Here is a 15,766-nt window from a genome sequence, read left to right on the forward strand (position 1 = left end):
AAATAAAACATGTAAATCAAATGAGAACTTTGTATATTTCATACAAACAACTAAGACAGCTTGCTAGTGATAGATACAGTTGAAGTATACTATGCTATATACTGTTATATTATATTACATAATATATTACAATAAAATTGATAATTTCCGTAACACAACTACGTAGCCACATGAGTAATACAACAATAAATTATAATAACCTATGCATATCTATTAAAGTATTTAAACCTAATATTCAATTATTATTTGACCTCCTCTTTTTTCGACTCCTCAGCAGTAAGGAGTGCACTTTTAATGCCAACCTTCTTGAGTTCCTCAATGAGCTCACCTGATTGGTGCATTTGCAGCATTATGTCACATCCTCCGACAAATTCACCATTGATAAAAACTTGTGGGATCGTTGGCCAGTTAGAGTAGTCTTTGATACCTGAAACAAGACAGAATCAGATCATTAAAATAATTACAAAACTAATTTTTATATTCTCGGCTTAGTCATGTAAATGTTTGACGAGTCGAACTTAACTAGTTTTAAGCCATGCTAGAATAATTAAGACAGAATCAATCATTTAAACAATTACAAAACTAATTTCAGTAATGGTCACAATAATTTACATACATTTCAGATTGACTAAGTGTTATGAAATAAATTTCTCTTTAGACGTCATTATTTAATCGGTTGATGAATGGAAATTTATAACTTTCAGTATGCACAACTGTAAATTCAGCTGAATCATGCTCATTCATCAACAAGAAGTGTTGACAAGAACTTCGAAATGTGTCAATATTTAGGATTTGAACCTAATTTGACCTGCGATATAATAGTCTTATCATAATTGTTATTTAAACTGTGATAACAATATAATTTACATAGTAAGAAGTCATGTTAAAACTAACCTTGTCTTAGGTCTTCATCCGACAAAACATCGTGGCTATCGTAAGTAACTGCGTGCATCCTCATAATCTGAACTACCGCATTGCTGAACCCACATCTTGGAGCGTCTGGCACACCTTTCATAAATACTACCACTTTATTATTTTTAACTATATTGTCGATTTTTTCTTTTATCGGAACATCAGCAAATGAACGGCATGATAACTTTAGAGAGTTAGCATAAATTGGAAATATGCTCCTACGTAATAAGTTATTCATTGTTGTAGATTAGTAACACGCACTATAGATATAGGTTTATTTGTTTCAGTAGAAAATATTTTAGAATTCTTTTGTTTTAAATAAAATTCACTTCTGAAAACCTTTTCGAGATTACGTCAATGTCAATTGTCAAGTTGACAATATCATAGAATGAAGATTAAAAAAAAAATGTCAATCGTCGGTTAATTTATGATTTTCATCTCTGTCCCAGACTGCCAATTACTATTACTTCTATCAAATTTCTATTTAATATAAAGATAATTTTGTGCAAAATAATGAACGCAAATAATTTTGGTACTTAACACTTTCTTCTCAATGGTTTTAGTCTTTAGATTTGTAGCCTGTGGTTATTGTCTATGTGTCAATAAAAAAAAAGCTTTATATTTATGGTTATGACCAGTTTGTTGTGTGATATTATTAATTTATCTAGTTTTTCAATTATCAAATACTAATTAATAAAATGGAAAACGCTGAAGAGATATTTCACTTTCTTGAAGACTTCTCCAAACGCAAACCTAAAACAATTCCACAGGAGCTAAATGAATATTTGGCATACGTAGCTCGAACCGGTGATCCTGTCTACCAGTGGTCACTTGTAAAAAGTTTATTCAAAGAAAAGTTGCTCTCCGTTATCACTGATTTCTACGAGACAACTCCAGGTATTGACATTCCACCTTATCCAAACGTGGATCCATTTAATTATGACATTATGAAGAATAGCCTATTGGAACGCCTAGATTCATTCACCTCGGCACCTTTTACAGTACAAAGAATCTGTGAATTACTCACATTTCCGCGAAAACAATATAATCGGGTTGACAAGTTTATGAGAGCAATAGAAAAGAATATTTTAGTAGTGAGTACCAGAGAGCCTGGCATACAGCGTCATGCTGAACCAGAAAATGGAGAACCAGTCGAACCTATTGTAAACGGCTCAGACAACAATTCTGAGTACAATGTAGATGTCGAGATGGAAGATATGTCTTGGAAAGAAAATGCTGAACAGCCACAGATCTCAGAACCTCAACCCGGGTCATCTGATGCCCACATATCTGTAGATGACATAGAGGCTCGTTTGAAAGCCAAACAAGAAACTCCAATGGATACTCAAGATAAAATTACTACACAGTATGAGTCTGTAACACCTCCAGAACTAAATATTACTGCAGATGAAACACCAGAGGAGAGTAAACCAAGCACAGAAACAGCGCCTCCTTCTACAGCATCTGCTGAGGAATCCAAAATGGAAACAACTACCACAGAAACTCCAAGCGAGGAAGCAAAGGTTGATGTTGAAATGAAGCCTGAGGTTGCAGCACCTGCATTAATCATTCCAGAAATTAAAGTTGATGATGCTGAGATGACAGAACAAAGGCTTACAGAGCAATCATCAGCAGAAAAAGTTGAGAGCACTGAGCCAAGTGAGAAGGAAGCTCCAGCTACAGAATCAAAGCCTGTAGTAGAACCACAACCAGTAAGCGTTGATGAAAATAGCTCAGATTCCACAACAAAGGAGGACAGTGAACCTAAGCTAATATCTGAAGTTTCCACATCAAGTGAGGAAAGTTCGTCCTCAAGTGACAACACTGATGGAAATAGCAATTCACCTAAAGCAGATGAGAGGCACATAGATGTCCAGGAAGAGTCCAACCAATCAGATACTCCTTCAGACACAGCATCAGAAGAGAGTAATGTAAAGGAAAATGAACCAACCCCTGAAACGACACCAGAAAGACCTGCAGAAGAAGCATCTCCTAAGGTTGAAATGCAATCAGATAATTATTCAATATCAGATGTTAACTCTGAGCTACCTCAACCACCGGAAGAAAAACCTAAGTCTCCGGAAGTAACTGAGGAAAAGAAAGAACCAGAAAAAATCGAAGAAAATAAGTCTGAAAGTACTGATACAACAGAACAAACTAAAGAATCTTAACTTACATGACTAATCTTCATAACATTTCACATACCTACTTTTTTTATTCTGTGACTGTTAGATATTAAGTAGAAAATATACAAATTTTCCTTAGGCACTATGGACAATTTCATGTGTTTCTAATCTTCAATTCAAATAAATAGTGTTCCTTCTTTACATTTTTCTCTGCTACCTTTTCCTGCTTGTAATTTTTAAGTATTTTACAAAGTTTTGTTACATTAGTATTTTGTAATTAGGTAAAACTTGTGCTAGAGTGCTCTATGGTAATTTGTCTGAATAAATAATAGAAACAAAACGAATGATTGTAACTTAGTATTATTTTGTACCAATAATGTAATAAGTGAAGAATAAAATTGATGAAACAATTCAATAAGTATTATCTTTTTCTTATACCTATCAATTTCGATCATGGTGGTCAGTTTGTTTTACTAAACTAACCCACTATGCAGGTGTGCATTCTCCAAATTAAATATTCCCTAAATACTCTTATAAATCCTATGACAGACTCGTTACTCATGAATTTATATAATTATGTTCAGAGGTTTAGAAAGCGGATCAATCGTTGTCCGAAAATTCAGCTATTTTTGGCTATGACCTCCAGTTTTTGAGATATTTTAATATGTTCCATATTTTTTCGGTCCCGTATTAATTTTGGAGATGAAACCAAATAGCAAGTAAGTATAAGGGTAGAAATAAAAATCAAACTTAAAAAATAACGATTTTTATTGAAGTTCTATTTACATAAGTACGTAGGTACGTACAATAGATGTTTGGAATAAAACTTAAATTTACTAAATAACAAATATTCAACAAATCAGTCCTATGAATCTACATAATAGTATACGGTGGCTTATCAACTAATTTACAAAAATACTAGGTACAATACTCGAGTTTGGCTAGTCTAGTTTACTTACGTTTCATACCGAGAACTTTGAGTTCGTTCCTCATAATTTTGCCGGCGGCATTCCTTGGGATTGATTCTAAAAATACGACGCCACCGTCAAGGTGCTTATATCTAGTTAGTTTCTTAGCTACTAAGTCGGTGATATCTTTTTCTGTGAGTTTTTGTTTGGGCTTGAGCACGACGAACGCTTTGGGCACTTCGCCCGCCAGTGGGTCCGGGACGCCGACCACAGCGACATCTGCTACTGCGGGCAGCTCCATGATTATGTTTTCTAATTCTGTCGGCGATACCTGTAGATAAAGAAAATGTTTGAAAGAAAATTCGGCATTTAAATGTATCAAATTAAAAATGACATTTTCGGATTTTAAGTTGAGCTGCCCGTTTTGTCATTCACGAAAATATTTTACTCGACCCGATAATCGAACCCAGTAACCAGGACATCAAACTCAGTGGTTACATTTTTGATCAACGCCACACTCCCAAGATCAAAGATTTTGTTATGCAGTTATTACTGACAAACGTGCAAAGATGACCTATTTAAATGTCTGGTCCACAAAGTTCAAAGTCCCATTTATTTTGCAAGGAGATATATTTAGTAGCGCACAGATGCACGTACCTGATTGCCCTTAACCTTAATGAGTTCTTTGGTGCGGTCAACTATGTAGAAATAGAATTCTTCGTCGTAGTACGCCACGTCGCCTGTGTGTAGCCAGCCGTCACTGTCCACCGTCTCTTTGGTCGCTGCCTCGTTGTTCCAGTATCCTTTCATGACCTGTAAAATGTTTTTAATCATTTTAGATAAAGGTAAAATATCATAATAATGTTTTATGCAACTATCAGCTTCTTCATGTTATCAAATGTTTCTTAAAGAAGCAGATCGACTGTAGTTTTCAAAGAATAAACAAATAACAACTAGGAGTAGGTATCGATCAAAGAAAATATGGAAAAGTACCTATATTGCGACGACTAGGACGACTAGGCTGACATCGGGTTTGCCTTACCTATACCCTAAGATGATAATGATGAGTTACTGTTACAATACTCACTTGAGGTCCTCTCAGCCACAGTTCTCCAGATTTGTGCGGTCCCAGCATCTCTCCCGTAGTAAGGGAGACCACTCGAGCTTGTGTGCTCGGCACCAGTTGTCCTACTGATCCTACTTTACTGTATGGGTACGTGTAGGGAGTCATCAGCGTCACGGGAGAACTTTCTGTCATGCCGTAACCTGGAAATAGAGGATTTTTAATGAGACAAAATATTCGAATGTTACCAATGGTTGAATGATAGCAAGTTCGGTCTCGAGCAAGAGCGCTTGAGTTCGGTTTGCGGGTCAGGCAGTTTGGTACTATTTTTTACTGAGCTTCGAAATGTAGATAGATCCATGTATAATGTACCTAGCGGCTTAAGCTGTAAAATATGCATGATTTTTGTACTAAATAAATAAATGTAGACAGATCGCAATGAGCTCATCCGGGTCATTCTCTACCACATGGTCTATAAAATAAAGCCTTTTGGTATTGACTGCATATTTAACTCCAATTGGTCTAAACCCATGCTTTTACTAAAGTTGTAACCTATTAACAAGCAGATGCAATTTCATACCTTGCAACAACTTAATCTGGTCCTTGGTCTTCTCGCACTTGAGTAAGAATTTCTCCAGCATACTGTCAGTGGTCGGTGCAGCGCCAACCATGATGGTCTCCACCCATTGCAAGTGTTCCTTCTTCACCGACGGATGTGTCGCCAAGAAGGCCAGGAGAGATGGCACCACGAACAACGTCGTGGGCTGGTATTCGACCAAACACTTGATGTAGTCGTCTGGCGTAAACCTGGAAGTTTGCAAAGAAATATTTAGAGCTGTTAACTTAAAGAGAAGCTTTTAGGGTGTGTTCATGAACATAAATACATAATTGATTGAGTTTTTTCACAGCATCGATAACTAGAAACGTCTACAGAGCACCAACTATTGCAATACCTATTGACCTATAGAGGTACTTGACCTACCTCATCAAAAAGGTAATAAAACTAAGGTGACCAGATAACTCAAGTATATTTACCTACGTTCCAAAAACACCTGACCTCATCAATTTTATCTAGATAGCACTATAATATGTAAGCAGATACTACATTATCACTAGAACAAATTATGTATCGAACCTATGAATAATACAATCACTAAGCGATTTTTTGTTGTGCAACACTGCAACAGATTTCACTTACCTTGGCATTGTAACAACGTGGTAGCCGAGTTTCAGATTGTAATTAAGGATTCCGTTGAAACCGTAAATGTGGAAGAATGGCGGCACTGTTAGAAGGACATCGCCTTTGCCTGGAACAAGATTTTATAAGTGAATAATTGAATATATTTTAGTTGCAGATAAATAAATCATAAATATCCTATGTTGGTGCAATTAATATCTAAGTTCGGAATGTCCAACCGGATTCATCGCAACATCAAAACTATAAAAAAATATAATTGGGTTGTCAAAAAAAACTCGTTAGTTAAAATATTGTCACAAAAACTGTTAGGTTTTGTCAGTCGCCAAACTTTGCACTTTGGTCAGACCATCCAAAGCTCACGATAATGACGCAAAAAATTGCATCATTAAGGAAAGTCAACTTATAATTCCTTAATAAATATAGTTACAGTAATAAGTTCCGTAAACTATTACATTGAATAGTTAGTAAGCTACCGGATCTGTAATTACTAAGTGGGTTTTCCAAAAACATAATCTCGAAATCTCTATTTGACTTCACCATGATAACGGTTTTAATTCATTGGTAGGTAAATTCAGCGTAATGGCGCTGTTGAACTCATTGCAATTAATGGACTATTATCTGGAATCAACCTTTATTTGACATTGACCATTGCCCCATAGATTATAAAGATCTAGAGATAAGTATAATTTTTATATCTAATTTCTGTAGATAGGTATAATTTTCATACTCTCCATTGGCCAATGTTATTTACTACCAAAACAAAAGCCTTTTCAAAAATAGAATCTTGCAGCTTAGTTCATATTGGCTTTAAAAGCCAAATAGGTACTATGCGCTACTTCTTAATTTTTCACTATTTTCCAATGCTTATGAAATATTTAACTATTTAATTTATTTACCTTTTTCGCCTTCATACTTCATCATCTTAGGGCACTGCGTTTGCTTCAAGTTGCTGACAAGATTCTTGTGGGTCAGCATGACACCCTTAGGCATTCCAGTTGTGCCACTGGAGTAGGGGATCAAGCAAACCTCGTCAGGGTTCACGGTCGGCAGATCCGCTTGATGATCGGCCATTAGTAACGATTTGAGACCGTAGATGCCTAGAAAAGGAACAAGCAATTAATTTAAAATTAAATGTTTTTATATTACAACTAGCGGACCCGACAGACGTTGTCCTGTCTACACGTCTTTAATTTGAAAATTTGTCGGATCCAATGTAAAACATTCCAAAATCAACAACTACTAATAAATTAAAAATTAATTTAAAAAACATTGTCCAGCGGACAAAATTGTGAATCTAAACCATTCTCAGAAACCCTTAAAAAATTTCATTAAAATCGGTCTAGTCGTTTGAAGTTCAGTGACATACACACTTACAGAAGAATTATATATATAAAGATTTGTAAAGTAAGTTGATGTGATATGAAACCTAAATCACCCTTGGAGGTTTATGTTTTAGCTAAGCTAAAGGCCTTCTTGTAGATATTTAATATATTTTTACTCCTGTTTTAATAATAAGGACTAACGAGCCATTTAACTGTATTTGGGCTAGATACTACTTAGTATAGCTAGTATGTACTCTTAATAACATAGAGCCGGTTTTTCCAAAGTAACGAAATTAATCAACTTGACTTGTTCGGCCCAGACATTTCCTTTCGCCATAATAAATTCTGTACTTAGCTATTAGGGAATGTTGTCTTGGAACTTGTATCTATTTCCTAATCGCTGCATTCACAATCAGTTGGTGGGTTACACACATACTACATACTTAGGAAAGAATAAATTTTAGAAGGTCCTCAAACTAAATAGATTTACCACATCAAGACGTGTTGTTTATTGACGCTAAAAAATTAAACCCGGATGAATGAAATGTGTTGATAAACAATTTAATATTATTGTTAGATTTATCGATTACTTAATATTAGTAGGGATAGTGATAACCTTTTCTTATCAAATCCGTTCCAATACCTCGTGTCCATGACCAATTAGTTATCAGTTTTCATCTTCACATGTGGGACAAGACAACATACATAGGTATATTATACATATATGGGCCACGGTTGCGAAAGATTTTCCCTCAACAGTTTTCTGTCGGTATTTAAAACCTTAAAAATTATCATCTGTTTCTATTCCTAAATAGACTGAGACTGTGACAGCTATTTTGGATATTTGAATGATTTTATTTTTAATCCATAGCCGGTTTCAGTCAATCACACGTTAGGCTCTAGCGTGTTACTCTAATATCTGCTAATGAGCAACGTCTACTAAAATATATCTACATGAAATTACATGGCTACGCATTTTTCGTACGGTACCTGCCTAGTGTAAATTTATTTAATACGGTTTATACGTACTTCTAACTTTACTGCTGTATTTATCTTTTTGGATGCCGTGTCTTACAAAACTACAGGAAGGACTTACATAGATTTGGTCTACAAACTGTTAAACTACTTATTTAAACAAATATAACTACGCGATGCAAACAGTGAGACAAATCTAAGCAATAATAATAATAACATTACTTTGAAAATTAAATTGACTAGATTCGAACATGATTCTTATAATTCTCATGGTGTGATATCATATTTCTAAAGTAAGTACTTAGGTACTTACCGCTGCTAGGCGGTTTTTGTACACACAATATATTATTTTTTGCTTACAATATTATATGTGTATTTAACTAGTCGTTATTAGAGTCCATGCCAAAGCTCAAATCAGAAATAAAGTAGGAAAACGATTGATAAAGTTTTAATAAAAATATTTATTATGATTGCGAGGTTGGCGCGGTGGCTAAGCAACTGGCTGGCGTACAACGGGCAGCGGATTCGATTCCCGCACGGAGCAACTCTTTGAGTGATCCACAAATTGTTATTTCGGATCTGAGTGTCATGTATATGTGAACTTGTATGTTTTTAAACGCACCCACGACACAGGAGAAAATTCAAGTATGGAGCAAAGTATTTTAAAAAAACATAATTTAATAATTCTTATAAAAAAACATAGAGTTAGAGTTTAGAGCTAATTGTTCTTCTCCATAGGAATCTACACTTTGGAACGAGCAAATAGCTTCACTAGAGGACTGACCGACAGACTGATGTTATTAATATTATTATATTTGCTTTGACGTTCAAAAGTGCCTTCCTGGTCTAATTGAAATAAATAATTTTGACTTTGACTTTGTATATGGAAGTATATTCACCTTGTCCCTTGTCATCTTCTCCTCCAACCCAGATGGTTCCTTTATAGTCCTTCAGGTTCTTGGATACCTCCTTCGCGACCGGCATGAACAGCTCTATCGTAGCTATCGCCTTCACGTTGCAATCTTTGAATTGACGCGTTACCTCATCTGCAATATCGAAAATATAAAAATCAGAAATCATAGTCATGTTATTGCCTCACAGAAGATTCTTATATAGTTGAATAGAGAAAATGCAACTGTTGAGTAAGAATTGGACGCAGATCACCTCCAACCCCAAGGGTCAAAATATATAACGCATTCATATATTTTTAGCAGTAGCACGCAGTCTAGAATTGTGTCCAGTATGGCAAAAGGCTCACCCTCTATGACACGGCACTTATAATACAAAAATGTTGAAAAGTGGGTGGACACGTGCTATAATGTTCACGTCTGCCAACCGCTTCGGGAATAAAAGGCGTGACGATATTATTTTTTATATTTTTTGGAATTGTACGTAACATTAAGCAACAGGCCTTTGATATACAAAAATCGACCCCTTTCACTTTAATACCTTTAGTTCCGTAAACTTTGCACTCAGCTGTTTGATAAACATAGATACCTATGTATACAACTGATAGCAATACCTCAATCTAAGTCATTAACAAGATAAATTAATGCAATGAACTATTAATAAAGAGATAACAGTGTGCAGTTTGTAATTAGGTAGGTAAGTAAGTGACTGATTTCCTCAACCTTGACTGCACTTGATCAGTAGTAATTAATTGCATGCTCGATACGTGTGCACGTGTATGCATCGACAACTAAACACAACCTATTGTCTATTTATTGCTAGCTAGCCTTCCGCCTGCGACTTCTCCCATTTGGTACCTACATATTAAATGATACAAGTGTATCTTTTTCGGAGATCATGGTACTAAAATCTGTTTGGTAGTTTTTGAGTTTATCGCTTTTATACAGACAGGCAGTCTGGAAGACGCGACAAGGGACTTCGTATGTAAGGAATTTAGAGATCTACCTCGGTTGGGCCCTAATACTTAAGAATATCGGAACAAAAGAAGAAGTCTCTTAGCCTCTGTTAGTCCCTGAAAAGACATTTTGCAATAGTGAAGGAATTTTTCCATTTTGTCCAGTAATTTTGGAGCCCATTCAATATAAACAAATACACAAATCTTTCCTCTTTAAAGACTTACAGTAGGTATTATATAGTACAGGTTCCCTCAAATCGCGTGTCAGTAATTAATAATGGACGTCCTGATCACAAAGGTGGATGTGAGATATCCTACTATGTAATATGTATTATCTATTAATGCGTTCAAGGTGAAACTACTAAACGCATTATAATGAGGCACTGGGATAGATTTTAGTCTGGTATAACTAAAAGGAATGTTTGTCCCGCTAATAGACGAAGCTGGAAAAATAAGAGATGTTCAGATTCTTTACTGATCTGAAAAATCCAGAAATTCTTTCTCCAACTTGAGAATCGAAACAATCGAAATCGAATAAGTTGTTCTTTCAGTTACTCGATTATTAGAGTAGTAAGATTGTTACTGATTTATTCGCTACCTTAATAATGTGCCAACCAAGTACCCATTAAATTCAATGACTATATTAGTACAAGGTATAAAATAATTCCACAATCATTATCTTGAGGAGGCAAACGTATTCTCTTCCTCAATTTTATCTATTACCGACACGCACAAGCACATATCGACTAGACGAGCACGAGGTACAAACACATGTTATCTTATCAAAAATGTAATAGAACATGAATGTAAATAAATAACTATTTAAATATGTCAACTTTATCTCGCATCAAATATTTGTATGGAGCCCGGGTGGTGTTGTGTACTTTGCCCTATTCGAAAACGAAACTCAGAACCGATTGCCCAAGCTCGCCGTTCACTTTGAATTTGATTAGGTAAATGTATGTACGTAATAGAACGTGTATTATTTGGATAGTCAGGCTTTTCTGTATCGTCCATATGGTAATTGGTAAGTAAGTCCCCAAGAACCCAAAAATATAAAAGACTAGCTAATGCCCACGGCTTCGCTCTATTATTATAGACGTTTATAGACTTTGTGACTAATAAAAGTAGCCTAAGTTATACCTTAGTATATCAGCTACCTGCCAATAAATCCCGTTAAAATCGGTTCAGCCTTTTTGGAGATTAGTCAGAACTAGCAGACAGAAAGACAAAAATTGTAAATAAAAAATATTATTTTGGTGTATGTAAGTATATATTCATATGCATGTAGTAAAATGCTGTAAAATCTCAATTATGTACTGTTAAATGTCATTATGTCTCAATAAATACTGTTTGTGGACAGTACAATTTATTTATTAGTCTAGAAAGGTAGTTCATAAGGGCACGGCTTTACCTGCTCAAGGTACTGTTAGCAGCTTATAGTTAGGTAATGAATGCCCGCATAAAAGAAAGAATGACTAGGTCATATGAAAATCGTTAAATCATCCTTATCTAACTACGTGGTGTACCGATATTCCCAGATAGGTAATGTATCAGCTAATCTAGTTATATTAGTCATTCTCGATTCTAAAAAAAATTTTGGACTTTAAACTTCACGCCCTAATTTATCAGCAATAAAAATAAAACAAAATCTATTATTTATATTAATTTTATATGACTTTTACGTCAAACTGTATTTTAGGGGTCCAAAGGTCCGGTTATGTCACTGATAGAAGAGATAGATATATCTACTTAATTCAATTTTTGATCAAAGTCCACGCAAATAAATTACAGATCGACCTGAATGATCATTGTAAAGACTGTACTTTGATCTGTCAATAAAATGGAATAAAATAGACTAAAACACTTCACAGTGACACAATTTGTCTCGTCATATTATTATGTTCTTGTCGTTTTGTTTGTCGACAAAACTGAGTAATCGGAATTCGTAATAATAAATGTGGTAGGCAAGAGTTTGAAGGAGTTCCACTGAACTGACTCCTACACTCATACTTCCTTTTAAAGAGTTTGGTATACAGAAAACTATTTAGACTTTTTGCTCGCAAATCGTAAGGGGAAATACTTAATTTAGGTATTAAATGACCTAATCAACAACATTGACTAAGATTTAACTCATGCATTTTACTAAAAACGGTTCAGAGTATTTGCTAGCTGCCTGTATTTTAGTCTGAAGTCTGAATAACAGGCCCTTCAAAATTAAGGCACGTAGTTTCTCAAAATGTAAGAAATAATATAAAAAAAATCTTACCGGCGGTGTACAATGGGTTGGCGAAAGTGACAACAAGTCCTGCCCTCATGGCTCCGTGGATCAAGACGACGAACTCAGGAATGTTTGGCAGGATGAGGCCAAGCCTCTCTCCTGGGGCCAGCTTCAGTGGCCCAGCGAGGGCACACGCACACCTCTCGATCATCATGCGCATCATGCCATAGTCGTACGACCGACCTGATGCACCGCATGTCTACGAAATAAAAAGGAGAATTATGTACTTCTTTTAATTAAAGTTACGTAGTTTCAGCGTTTTGAAAGAATTTATTAAGCGAAAATACATAATTAGGTAGGTACCGCGAAAAGGTTTCCTTAAAGGTAAGGCAATTTTTTACTCCGAGATATTACATGGACTATTGGTTGGACACTGTAACAGGCTAACCTTCTTCTTGAGTATCGTCTAAAATACCTTTTAGACTAATTTTAGAGTCTTGATTGAAACATTTTAATAAAGGGACATTATTTTTTTGTGTACGACATTTCGAAAACCGCTGACATAAAAATAAACCTTGACCTAATGACCAGTGACATTCTAACAAAAATATACCCGATAGTGTAAAGTACAGGAAAATCGTTAATAATAGAGTAAGTAAACTATCACTACACGTGGTCCGAAATGTAGGTCATTGGACTTTGCCCCGTATTTATAGACTAGTGTATAATTACGTAACCTTTATTGTATCTACAGAAATGAACTCCAAAGTCCAGTGTATGATATTGAAATAACGTATAAACTTGTACGAGAATATTTGGCACGAGATCTGTCGTGGGAGCCCCTACATCTTTATATTCATGGGCAAAAAAACAAAGTTTGGAATATAAACGTGCGTTCAAACTTTTTGTCATCATTTGAATTATTTAATGGAATAATTCGAATAAGGATTACATAGGTAACTACGTCTAACATAACAACAAATACTTGCATACCTAGATACCTACCTAGGTCTCTTTGAAACGTACCGCTATACAGGTAAATAGACAACCATAAAAAGTAACACCATATCCGTCTAGTCATAATTGCAATCGGATCCGGAATCTTTTATGCGATCCTTGCAATTTACTTATAAATTCCAAATCCTAGTCCATAGAAAATATGATCTTACCACATTAAAATAAAGTTTGATTTTAAATGAACCATTGCTTTGTTACTATGGGCATACATGGCATACAATTTGTCCTATGCACCTTACATATAGGTAGGTAACTAAAGTATTGTTTTATACTGTGCTACGATCTCTCACGTGCACCATAATTTATTCTTGATGTTTCTGAACTCAATTCACATGTTTCTGTATTTTTAAATAGAAAATTAACTGTAATTTCCTAACTTCATCTTACACGAAGGGCATTAGATCAACTACATAATGGATGGCAACTGAGTAACTAGGTACTTGGTAGGTACATACTACATAGAAGGTATACATGGTGTTTATTTAAGATTGAACTCTATTAAATTAAATATAAGATAGTTATTTGTATTTCCGTAACAACATTGACATTAATGACTCATTATAGGACTATAATCATTTGCTATCGAGGTTTTAGTAATGCATATTGCACTATGTAAAATGTAAGTTATAAAAATTATATCATACATGTTATAAAATAAATTCAATTTTATTATGCACCGAGTGCGTTAATTCTATTCAAATAAAATTTGGTTGAACTAGCTACTATATAGGTACGATTAATATTATTCCAAGTGCGAGTGTTTGGTTTGTAAATGCACCCAGGCGATAAGAAGTATAAATCCTCAAGCGTGGAGAAATGTAAATTTAAACTAAGCGATTAGAAGTATTGTAATATTATTTAATTTTAATATATTCCGAATATGCCCCTGAAATTTAAATCTATAGGTACCTAAGTACCTACATCTAGTTATGTGTCCCTTGACATGATTTTCCATGTCCACATCAATTTATTAACAGTGAAATATTTAATAAATCAATGATTAATATAATAAATATTCATAGGTTTGGTATCTACAATTATTTAAGTAAGTACCTAATAAATTACAATCGTAAATTATTGTTAAAAACTGAATGAATACTAGTGTCACAAGGCCATTAGGCCCAATCAACCTGGGTACTTTCCTAAATATTTCATCGCGACAATACTGTTGTCAATTAGATATGTTTCCAATTTTGTGAGATGCATGTTTGGCACGGCGCAGACATGTAGCCCTAACCTTCAAATACGAACTATTAATAAGTCCCTATCACTCTCATATAACATCCGTATAGTACAGCGAACTTTGTACTAGGAACAATATTCTTGCAGTCGACAATGCACTCAGATTTAATTGAACATAAATATCTAGTCGTCGTCAAATAGCATAGAACTAAAACCACTATGCTATGTAATGTTTCCACAGAGCGTGATTTAGAGGTCGATTCATTATTTTTATTTAGGTTTTCAGTCACCAATCAATTATGTAAAAATCTGAACACTATTTCTAAAACTACCGACAAAAATTAACAAGTTTTGTTTGTCTACCTACATCTGTTAAAATATTTAAAAAATGTGGGTACTTACCACAGAGGGCGCATCCATCCATGACTCGACGTCCGAAAACACAAACTCAGTTAAGGTCTCCTGTCCAACTTGAATTTCACCCCATGGCGATGTTAAGAATTTATAATCCACTGCAGTTGCAGTTTGAGTAGCTAAACTTCTACTCAAAAGACGGCTATACGACAACAGTTCTCTATTAGATTTTTTTCCATGTTTGCCACTCACGAACGAGTTAAGAATTTGTCGCGCTAAACTCCCGCGCAAAACTTTCAAATTGGACATGTTTCCGCTAGCAATGTTTTCCCGCGAAGCGTTAGCGCGTAAATGTTAGCCGCCGCCTCCACTGGCGGGTTTTGGCGCGTTCTCCGCGCTCGCCGAGGGCAAGGTCCATTTACTTATTTAACCTGTTTGTTGTGGCTGCGATGAAAAACTCATAGTAAACACTAGTTAGCGTTACGAAAACGGTTTCTTATCAGTCTACTAATGAATGAGCAACGATACCAGTCGCCTCGTGCGGTTGAAGCATACCAGCCGTGCCTAGCCCACTGATAACGATGACTGATGAGCATTACTTAAAAGGATGAAGTGATAAATAAA

The 15,766-nt window shown here is 35.1% G+C and overlaps 3 protein-coding genes across 3 annotated transcripts; 1 reads left to right on the forward strand and 2 right to left on the reverse strand.

Annotated features, from left to right (window-relative positions):
* Positions 1 to 16: 16 nt before the first annotated feature.
* On the reverse strand, positions 17 to 1,292 carry LOC118267394 (glutaredoxin-related protein 5, mitochondrial). The gene is made up of 2 exons (XM_035581334.2): positions 895 to 1,292; positions 17 to 427 (listed from the first exon to the last, which is right to left on the reverse strand). The coding sequence occupies exons 1-2, from the start codon at positions 1,148 to 1,150 to the stop codon at positions 243 to 245; spliced, it is 441 nt and encodes a 146-aa protein (XP_035437227.1). The 5' UTR covers positions 1,151 to 1,292; the 3' UTR covers positions 17 to 242.
* Positions 1,293 to 1,512: 220 nt separating this feature from the next.
* On the forward strand, positions 1,513 to 3,456 carry LOC118267653 (serine/threonine-protein phosphatase 4 regulatory subunit 2). The gene has a single exon (XM_035581760.2). The coding sequence runs from the start codon at positions 1,611 to 1,613 to the stop codon at positions 3,081 to 3,083; it is 1,473 nt and encodes a 490-aa protein (XP_035437653.2). The 5' UTR covers positions 1,513 to 1,610; the 3' UTR covers positions 3,084 to 3,456.
* A 332-nt stretch (positions 3,457 to 3,788) lies between these two features.
* Positions 3,789 to 15,514, reverse strand: LOC118267373 (probable 4-coumarate--CoA ligase 1). The gene is made up of 9 exons (XM_035581291.2): positions 15,191 to 15,514; positions 12,638 to 12,848; positions 9,404 to 9,550; positions 7,104 to 7,304; positions 6,208 to 6,316; positions 5,590 to 5,816; positions 5,034 to 5,212; positions 4,604 to 4,759; positions 3,789 to 4,277 (listed from the first exon to the last, which is right to left on the reverse strand). The coding sequence occupies exons 1-9, from the start codon at positions 15,449 to 15,451 to the stop codon at positions 3,990 to 3,992; spliced, it is 1,779 nt and encodes a 592-aa protein (XP_035437184.1). The 5' UTR covers positions 15,452 to 15,514; the 3' UTR covers positions 3,789 to 3,989.
* Between the last annotated feature and the right edge of the window lie 252 nt (positions 15,515 to 15,766).

This window comes from Spodoptera frugiperda, chromosome 6 (assembly GCF_023101765.2).
Source record: "Spodoptera frugiperda isolate SF20-4 chromosome 6, AGI-APGP_CSIRO_Sfru_2.0, whole genome shotgun sequence".
Taxonomy (NCBI): domain Eukaryota; kingdom Metazoa; phylum Arthropoda; class Insecta; order Lepidoptera; family Noctuidae; genus Spodoptera; species Spodoptera frugiperda.